The 10654-nt window shown below is 40.2% G+C and overlaps 1 protein-coding gene across 1 annotated transcript in view; it reads right to left on the reverse strand.

Moving 5' to 3' along the window:
* Window positions 1-4296, reverse strand: part of GPHRA (golgi pH regulator A) — a 54819-nt gene extending 50523 nt beyond the window's left edge. Inside the window, 3 exon segments of the mRNA XM_017875109.1 lie at window positions 2103-2206; window positions 4260-4274; window positions 4276-4296. Coding sequence (XP_017730598.1) covers window positions 2103-2206; window positions 4260-4274; window positions 4276-4287 — 131 coding nt within the window. The 5' untranslated portion in view covers window positions 4288-4296.
* Window positions 4297-10654: the final 6358 nt, after the last annotated feature.

Below are 10654 nucleotides of genomic sequence, written 5' to 3' on the forward strand. Positions count from 1 at the left end.
AGGAATATTCTGGCCAAGATTCTCTTTTCAAAACGATTCTGAGTCCAGTCAATGGACAGTTATACTACATCATCAAGGTTCACATTTGTGTTCCATAATTGGGTGAAACACTAGCATGAAAAAACAGGTATAACTGAAGACATGTCTCAGACTGAACAAACCCAATCCTCTACATAACAAAGAAGAATCAGATTTCAGCAATGCTACTTCTTATCCTCTTTAACTAACTAAGAAATTTAAGAAATATACACTACAGTATGACTGATGTTTCTTACTATATGGGTTATTAACTATAAGTTAAAAGTTGGGGGACATCATCTACCAAAAACAGAAACTATAGCTTTAGAATAACTGAATCCTCTGTATCTATATTTAGATGAGTAGTTGGCAAACTATGGCCTGGCAGCCACCTGCTTTTACAAATTAAGTTTTATTAGAGCATGGTCATGCTCGTTTGTTTATATATTGCCTATGACTACTTTCGCTCTACAACAGCAGGGCTGAGTAGTTGCAATAGAAACCTTCTGGTCCACAGAAGCCTAAAATATTTACTATCTGTCCCTTTACAGAAGAAAGTCTGCCAACCCCTGCTTAAATAGCAGTGAAAGATGCAAGTTGTGATAATAAAATTTAATAACCATTATGTAAAATAATACTTGTCTATTCTCTATAGTCAAAGGATCTATATCTAGCTCATCCAAAAAAAGGTTTGGATTAATAAAGTTTAAAAGTAGGAGAACCAGAACATATTTCTATTTTACCATAATACATGTTATTCATTGTTCTATCAAGAGACCATTATTATCAACTCTGATTCTGTCTCACTCTTTTTTCCTAAGAGATGGGTCTCACTGTCTTGTCCAGTGATCACAGCTCACAGCACATTCTCAAACTCCTGGGCTCAAGGGATCCTCCTGCTTCAGCATCTAGTGTAACTGGGACTATAGGTGTGTACTACTACACTCTGCTAATTTTTTTAAAATTTTTTTGTAGAAAGTATACATATGTAACAAACCTGCACGTTATGCACATGTACCCTAGAACTTAAAGTATAATAAAAAATAAAAAAGAAAAAAAAATTTTTTTTTTGTAGAGACAGGGCCTCACTTTGTTGCCCAGGCTGGCCTTGAACCTCTGCACTTAAGTGATCCTCCTGCCTCAGCCTCCCAAAGTGCTGGGATTATAGGCGTAAGCCACTGTGTCTAGCCCCTCTCTCTTTTTTTAACCTTTCAATGTTTTGTGATTAACCATTTGTACAGTAAGTTTTTCTTTTTAATTCAAATTTTGTTTTCAACTCTGATTATTAAAGGATTTGAGAGTACAGTCTCTCTACCAGTTTCAAGTGTCAGTGGTCTATAATGAACTTATCTTGGCGCTGAGTCCTGACTTTAGAGTGAAAGACTACTTTACTCTTAAAGGTTTTTCCAGATAGTGATTAAAAAGTACAACAAAGTCTGCATAGCATAGCTGAACCCTACATATAAATGCCACTAAAAAAATTCTCAAGCTTGCAGATTAACAAGCAAGAAATATTTCAGATAGACTATCTAATAAACTAACAGGTCTATTATTCGGAAGGGAGTAAAGAGTTACTTTTAAAAAGTGTTTTAAGAAACACTTTAAATTCAAACAAACTTGACCATGACTGTAAAATCAATAAAAGTTAACTAAGTTAAGTTAAGAACTGGAGTTCAGTCTTCAGAGAGATTGTTAAGTATCTCTGAGGAACTCTAATCTTTTCAGGTAGAGATTTTCAATCGGCAGAGCAATGTGAAGGGCTGTTACTGGGATTCAGTCAGCGAGCAGTCCCAGAAAAATAAAGCTTCGAGGAGTGAAGCCTAGTCTGCGGCTTCACAGCCTCACTTCAATGAGTTCTTCGGAGTTAATGGTCAGATCTTTTTTTTCCTGGTTTCTCATAATCTTTGTCAAACCAGCTATTAGATGGCTGTGACCCATATCTGCTGTGATCATTGTAGTTACTGAGACTAAATTATTAACACAGTGGTTTTTTTTTTATCTGCTATGAGATCCAGATAGCTTTTCCACCGTAAAGAATGTAACACAGAACCCTTCAAGAGGAGTTATTCAGTACTCTTACTCACCTGCTATTCAATACTCCTAAGATTTCAAAGATGATGAGCTCAAACATGGTGCAAGAAAATGCAAATGTCACAGAGAAGATCACCTGTACAACATACTGACGTATCTGTTAAAAGCCAAATAGAAATTAGAAGTTATTTCCGAGTTTAAAAACTGAACTGATAACCTCCTTCTGGTTATAAGTCAGAAAACTTATTTTGAGGAAATTCTCAAGTCACTGGAAGTAAGGCCACAACAGCAACTTGCCTGGAGCTAAAGAAAAAGATCAAAGTAGGTGGCACTTCTGAATCATGAGTCACTATTACCAGCATCCTCTTGTGGATGAAGAATTTTGAGGACAAGAAGATGAAGTGACAGGGTCATAGGCAGCACTTAGAATTCCTGATGCACACTGACAAAAAACTGACAGATTCATATATAATGGTTAATGTTTAAAGGGGTTCTTCAACACTCTGCAGATCCTGGATCAGTTCTGGAACCTCCCTTGGGAGGCCTTAAAGTACTGGGCAGAAGAAAATCTCCAGAATTCCAGGCTCTTTCAGACAATAAACTCCCAGAGAAAGTTTAATGGAGAACATCCTAGAAACGACCCAATGTAGACTATAACCCCTGATCTTATTACTAATTAGGAAAACTAACTAGGAAATGTCCAGTCTAGGATGGTGATCTTCTGAATCCAAAGCTTAAGATAAAAACACCAGCTTTGTGTTGCAGGAAGTCAGGGACCCCGAATGGAGGGACTGGCTGAAGCTGTGGCAGAAGAACATAAATTGTGAAGATTTCATGGGCATTTATTAGTTCCCAAAATTAGGACTTTTATAATTTCTTACACCTGTGTTTACTGCACTCTCCGAATATAAATTGTGAAGATTTCATGGACATTTATTAGTTCTCCAAATTAATACTTTTATAATTTCTTCCGCCTGTCTTAATCTCTTAATCCCGTCATCTTCGTAAGCTGAGGATGTATGTCACCTCAGGACCCTGTGATGATTGCGTTAACTGTACAAATTGTTTGTAAAACATGTGTGTTTGAACAATACGAAATCAGTGCACTCTGAAAAAGAACAGAAGAGCGATTTTCAGGGAACAAGGAAAGATAACCATAAGGTCTGACTGCCTGCGGGGTCGGGCAGAATACAGCCATATTTTTCTTCTTGCAGAAAGCAGGTAGGAGAAATATCGCTGAATTCTTTTCCCAGCAAGGAATAATCTTGGGGAAGGAATGCATACCTAGGGGGAGGTTTATGAAGGCCGCTCCAGGAAGTCTGTCTTATGCGGTTGAGATAGGACTGAAATACGCCTTGGTCTCCTGCAGTGCCCTCCGGCTTACTAGGATTTGGAAATTCCAGCCTGGTAAATTCTAGTCAGACCAGTTGTCAGGTCTCGAACCCTGTTTCCTGTTAAGATGTTTATCTAGACAATGCGTGCACAGTGGGACACAGACCCTCATCAGTAATTCTAATTTTTGCCTCTGCCTTGTGATCTTTTATTGCGTCTGAAGCACTGATCTCTGTGACCCACTCCCTATTCATACACCCCCTCCCCTTTTGAAATCCCTAATAAAAACGTGCTGGTTTTGCAGCTCAGGGTCGCCGTCACAGTCCTACCAATATGTGATGGCACCCCCAGGGGCCCACCTGTAAAATTTCTCTCTTTGTACTCTTTCTCTTTATTTCTGAGACTGGCCGACACTTAGGGAAAACAGAAAGAACCTATGTTGAAATATAGGGGGCTGGTTCCCCTGATAGCCTTGGGATTTTGGTATTAACTTAGAATATAAGACTGGCAATTCAGGGCCAGATAGACACATGAAAGGGAACATTTGTGAGACATTATGAATTAAATTCTCTCCTGCAGAATAACTATTTGCTATTGGTGCATATCCTGATATGACTAAGGCATAACATATAACATCCTCCTTTCTCCTAACTTCTGGGGCTATATTTGGCTTCCTTTTTTCCCCCCTTTTTAAACTCAATTAAAGCCTAATTATATTCCTACAATCTAATAGCTTAGTATAGTACCTAATTTGGGTAAAACGCTTCTATCTTGGAAAATGGAACATAACTGTTTCCTTTAAATGGAGACATTTCTCCCTTGTCAATCTAAATTTCACATAGTGGCTAAGTATAACAAAAGTTAATTCTCTTCCTCACCTCATAGTCTTTAACACAATTGGCGCATGAAGAAAAGCCACCCCAACATCCAAAAAAACTAGTATCTGAAGAGAAAGAAGATAGAATGGCAATATATATTTCTTTTGAGAACTGTGTTACGAAACGTCCTTTTATGATAAAAGGTCTGCTAAACCTAGATGGATTAACTTATTCAGGAATTAAAGATAAGAATCTATCTTACAAGACCCTACTTATTAAAACGCGTTATGCAATTGGGAAATAAATGTTTAAAATGTTCTCTGAATGTTTCAATTATACCCAGTTACAGAGTATGCTTCAAGACAAAAAGGAAGTACCATAATTTTGATTTCCCATAATCTTATGATAATAAATACCATGAGCCAGAGGAAGTTCGCAAATAGAAAAGGAGGTCAGTGAGCCAAAGGTGTGGTGGCTCAACACTTGGTAATCCCCACAACTATTGGGGGATAAGGTGGGCAGATCACCTGGAGACCACGGAGCCGAGACCAGTTCTGGCCCAAGCAGGCGACAGCCCCGTTCTGTACTTGAAAAATACAAAATTCAGCATGGTGGGTGGACACCCTCGTAATCTCAGCTGCTCCGGAGGCTGAGGCATGACGAATCCTTGAATCTGGGAAGGCAGAAGTTGCAAATACGCCAGTATCGTGCCACTGCATTACAGCCCCTGGGTGAAGTAGAGTGAGACTGCCGGCCTCAAAAACAAAAAAAAAGAAAAGAAGTCCAAAGTGGAGAACTTGCCTTTCTTATGGATTGATCCCTGATTCGCAAGTATTTTCAAAAAAATACACCCTGGCAACATGGTGAAAATCCATTCCCCTCTACCAAAAACACAACCCATAAAAATGAGCCCTGGGGGTGGGGTGGCGGTGTTGCTAGTAGTTCTCAGCCACCCTGGGAAGGCCAAAAGGGTGGGGAAGATCACCTGAAAGCTACGGAAGGTTGCAGGCTGCGCAGTGGAGCCATGACTGCAACCACTGTGCCCTCAGCCTGGGCGCAAAAACAGAAGGTGAAGCCCTGGTCTCAAAATAATAAAAATAAATCCAATTTTAAAAAAAACACAAACCTTCACGGGAAAAGGAAAGTTGAACCAACAAGTAGACGAAGCAGCTAAAGCCTAATGTGTTTTTATATATGTTTCCTTCCAGAGAGTTTTCCTTAGCTTCTCACAACCATCCCTGCCCCTAATCTACATCAAGTGGTCTTTCATTCTCAGTGTAAGCTGAGAGATTGCCCACTGGACCCTCCCCTGTTGTCAGCGTTTTGTTTCAACTGGCCAGAAGGACCGTCAGCCACACGAACAGGCCCTTGACAAAGCTGGTCTGTAGTCCAAAAACAGAACTGTTCTAATACCACACGACAAACGCACTGACACGACTAATCTTTTTCTCCTTAAAACTGGCCTAAGGACGCTTTATGCAAGAAAAATGATTTTAATGTCTTCCTAGGGACACTTTACTGAGCATGTAAACTCCAGTAGTTTACGCACAGACTACTTTAGCTTCTTATCATGCCCCTGCTGCCTAGCAAAACTCATGTGTTCAGCCCCCTGGAGAGCTTTTCCTTGGTTCTTTTAGACCCAATTCTTGTTCACATCAAGAACTCTGTAAATGTCCTCTGACAGCGCAAAATTCTCTCCAGCCCTCTCCCAGTGATGTATTTATCCCTTCTGGAAGCCCTCTCTGCCCTCTCCAAACACAGATAAATTGGCTCTTTTTTTATATAACTTATACCCCCCCCCCGCTCTACATTGTAAGTCTCCCTCATCAAAGTGGCTTACCATATGGTTTGTAATGCCTGGATTTAAATATTTTTTGAGCAAGCAGATTAAAGCTCTATGAGCGAGACAAAAACCCATGTTTGTCTTGTAACCTTTGTACTCCTTGGCATCCAGCACAAAGCCTGGTATCGTAAGAAACTCTCCATACAGTGCTTCTTGAATGGCTAAGGTTGTGCCTACATAAAAGAGGTTTATTCCTTCAGCCATCAATCGTAACATTTTCTTGCGTAATCAACTCTATGTGCCTGCATGCTAGGGTTTGGCTGGGGATGACAAAGATGAGAGCGATGGTTACTAGACCCTCTACAAGCTCCACAACCATAGGTGAAGGACAGCGTACAGTAAATAGCAGCTATACACCACAATATGGAAACCGTGCAATGAATAGAACATACATACACGATATGTTCGGGTACAAGCAATATGATAAAGAAGGGAGACCAACAACAACTGTGAGGGCTTAGGACGCGAATTTCTGGAGAAGATAAATGGCTTGAGCGAAGGAATGTTTAATGCGGCTTAGCAACCGTGACATATTGTGTTGCAAATTTTGGGATATGCTGCATTTTCTACCACACGGAGTGGGTTGAAGGAATTCATCACACACTCAAAGGTTTCCACCCCACCCCCCTGAACATATTAAAAACCACCCTCTCAAAGGATGAATAAGAATCAAGCAGGGGGGTTGGACACAGTGGCTCACTCCTGTAATCCCAGTACTTTGGGAGGCCAAGGTGGGTGGATCGCTTGAGCCCAGGAGTTCGAGAACAGCTTGGGTAACATGGTGAAACCCCATCTCTACAAAAAATACAAAAATTAGCTAGGTGTGGTGGTGCGTGCCTGTAGTTCCAGCTTATGGGGAGGCTGAGGTGGAAGGGCCACTTGAGTCTGGCAGGTGGAGGCTACAGTGAGCCGTGAGCACGTCACTGCATTCCAGCCTGGGTGATAGAGCGAAACCCTGTCTCAGAACAAAACAAATGAAAAAACGAATCAGGTAGGGTAAAAACAGGTGGTAGGGGTAGGAGGAGAGGGCTTTCCAGATAGCAAAGGGCATGAGTAAAGGCACAGAGTGAAAAGCACGGTATATGCCAGGAACTACACATGGTTTGGAGATGCCAGAAGATGAAATTCAAAGAAGGAAGAGGTTAAAAATGAGGCTAGATAAGAGGAGTGGATGTCCAACCACTGAGAGCTTTGAAGGCCACCCTAAGATTATAGTCTGTAGGTGGTGAGGGTTATTTAAGCAGGGAAATGGCATGGTCTGATTTGTTTTATATTATAGAGAGCAGTATGGTGGCTGTGTGGAAGACACATTTGAAGGAAATAACATTGTAGGAAGAGAAACATCATAGAAATGTGTTATGGGAGTTCAGATGAAAGATGATAAAGCCCTGAATTAAGACATTTGGTGACAGAAGAGGAGACGACAGATTTGAGAACTATTTAGAAGGTAAAATCAGCAGGGAGAAGTCAAGGATGACTATGGACTAGTTGTGGAATACCAGGGATGGATAGTGAAGACTATCCCAATATATATAAAGCAATATTGGAGAAAGAAGAGGGTTTAGGAAAGGGGGCAGAAGATGGGGAAAATGATGAGCTCAATTTTGCACCACGACTAAGGCCTGAAGGGACAGCCAGCAGTATGGGTCAAGATATCCAGCATGATGGGTCAAGAATATCCAGCAAGCATCATGAAATAAAAGACAGATTGCGAAGACACATCTAAGACGACACCTAATGAAGTTGAACCACTAACCAGAACGTACTATGGATCACCCGGGATGGAGGAACAGTAATTAGAGTAAGGAGGAGCAATGTGCCAAAAGAAACACTAGAGGATAGAGGACACACAGTTTGCACTGGGGTGAGTAGAGGCAGGAACCAGAGTGTAGCAGGTCCGAATGACATGGAGCGTAACCCAGTGCGGATAGTAAATGCAAAATATACTCTACGGAAGAGCCTCACAGGAAATGAGAAAGAGAAAACATTAGATAAGCAGGCTAGAGCAAAGAATGTGGAATAAAGGAAAGCTTATTGGCCGAAGGGAAAAGAAGCAGTCAAGTAAGGAGAAAAGATGAGCATGGAATGATGGAGATGCTAGAGAATGACGATTCAATATATTAAGTATTATTATTATTAGATAAACTTTTATGAGCATCTCCTTATAGATTCCAGGACTCTCTAAAGTGTACTTAGCATCGTACATTAAGGGTATACAAAATCAGTAAAAGATACTAAGGATAGGGTTTGATTGGTCTATTTCACAGAGACAAGACGTGAAGTTTCAGAGAGTTAATCCAAATTGTACGAGTAATAGTGTCAGAATCAAGAATGAAGCGGTGCAAGGGCTGTGGTTGACGTCCAAAAGATCAGTGCTTTTTAAAAAAATATTTATTTTTTCAGCTCTATGAGGCGATCCCGTGTCTAGAAACCACCCTGGCTTTTAACCATCGAAACATAAGGTAACTCTAGAGATCAAAGGTAGGGAGAATGGCCTTAAACCGGAGTATGGGAACCCCATTTTCTGAAATGGGAGGAAAGGAGGTGAGAATGGTTGTGAACACAGATAACCTTTTAGATTATGCAGAAAGTATTCATAGTAGGAGATCATACCTTTTGGCTTCACTTTTGTTGAGTAAGTACGAGGCAAGGTTATCTGCTAAGAGTAAGACAGGTGAGTATAGAAAAGGCAGCTTTGAGGAGAGTGACAAAGATTCAGACAAACTTTGAGGGAAATAAAACAAGTAGCTGATTAAGGTCAAGAAAAGGAATAATTCAGTGAGCTGAGGGTTAAACTCATGGTGTTGGCAAACTACACAGCTGTGTGATTTTCTACAGTAGCCTTCAGGCCTCTGTATTAGTGGCAGATAAACTATAGCAATGATCCAAGTGTGGACTTTTATATATATATATATGAAGGTAAATGAACAAGTGGGTGTAAGAAAGTAAGTTGGATCCAAGCATCTAGATCAAGTAGAAAAGGAAAGGGTCAAACAGATTAGGAGAAAATGTCCAGGATATCCTGTGGCTATTATAAAGAATTACCAGTGGAGACAGATGTAAATTCAGAGTTTAGAGACCATATTTATATGACTTATGAAGCCACAACTGAAGATAGAGAAGTTGGGCAGTTAGGAATGAGAGTAGTATGTATAGTGGAAATGGATGATAAAAAAAAAAATCACCAAGATTGCTGTGAAATGGAACTTTAGACAAGGAAAAGAAAACAAGCAAAATTTTAAGATTATATGGTGGGGAGGGGAATGGAAGAAAAGAGAAACAGATACATACCTTTAATATTTTATTGTGGCCTCCTTTCACATTGACAAAGAAAGTGTAAAAGACTTTCAGAACAAAATTATGTCTTTTGCACCAACACAGATGCACCTAGGGGCCATCATCCTAAACAAATTAATGCAAGAACAGAAAACCAAATACCCCATGTTCTCACTTCTAAGTGGGAGCTAAATATTGGGTACTCACCAACATAAAGATGGCAAAAAACGAAACTGGAGACTACCTGGGGCAGGGGAGGGGAGAAAGTGGAAGAACTGAAAACTATTGAGTACTATGCACCTGGTACCTGGGTGACAGAATCATTTGTATACCAAGCCTCAGCTCCCACAATATACCCAGCACAAATACCAAATCTACAATAAAATAAAAGTTGAAAAAAAAAAAGACTTTTAAACTACACACATACACAAAAGTAGCTGGAGAATTCATTTACATCCAAGATAAACACAAATTCTGGCAAGATTATAGAGGATCCAAAAGAATGCAGAAGCAAAATGCAATTTCAAATAGCTTTGCAAATAAAATGGAAGGCGCATAGCTTCTTATTAAAACGAGACTTAATACTTTCAGAATTGTACAGAGTAAAATCTTGACTTTAGGACTTAAGAGTGTACTCTGGAACTGATAAGTCTTAATGACTGTATAGAGGGCTCAAAACATGAGTTAGATCACAGTTGCTTTTATAAAAGTGACTTCTGGGTTGAAAATTAGCTACTGTTTAAAAAAAATGGCCATCAGCAGGATAGTTATTAAAGAATTAACTATAAAAGACACCTTTCTTGGATCATTTATTCACCCTTTTAATCATCTAACAAGTATTTATTAGTGTCTAATATGTGCCAGGTCCAAAGGACAGAACGGCAAACAAGAGAGCATGAATGCTACTCTCAAGGAGTTTATAACCTACGGAGGAGATAAACCAGTAATTACAAAACAATGTGACTGTGTTGTTACAGGGGAAGTAGGTGAAGGGTACTATGGCAGTATGTATAGGGACATCTAGTCCAGTCTAGGGGAAGCTTCTTGGATGTTCAAGTTGAGATCTGAAGGCTGAAAGGGGAGGGATATGAGGAAAAGGCCCAGAAAGAGAAAACACACTGTGTGGAAATCTGGAGGCACCACAGCATGGCCAGGTTAGGGAACTAAAAGAAGTTCAGGAAGTCTAAAGAATAAAATGGTGAAAGCCATAGCTGAAGAGAGAAGAGCCAGGGTCCCATCAATAAGGGACCTGATAAGAGCGAGGGTCCCATCCATAATGGACCTGAAAAGCCACGTAAAGGAGTGTGAACTTCATCCTGTGGCGCGGTGAGCAAGA

Source organism: Rhinopithecus bieti, unplaced genomic scaffold (genome assembly GCF_001698545.2).
Source record: "Rhinopithecus bieti isolate Rb0 unplaced genomic scaffold, ASM169854v2 scaffold_1234, whole genome shotgun sequence".
Taxonomy (NCBI): Eukaryota; Metazoa; Chordata; class Mammalia; order Primates; family Cercopithecidae; genus Rhinopithecus; species Rhinopithecus bieti.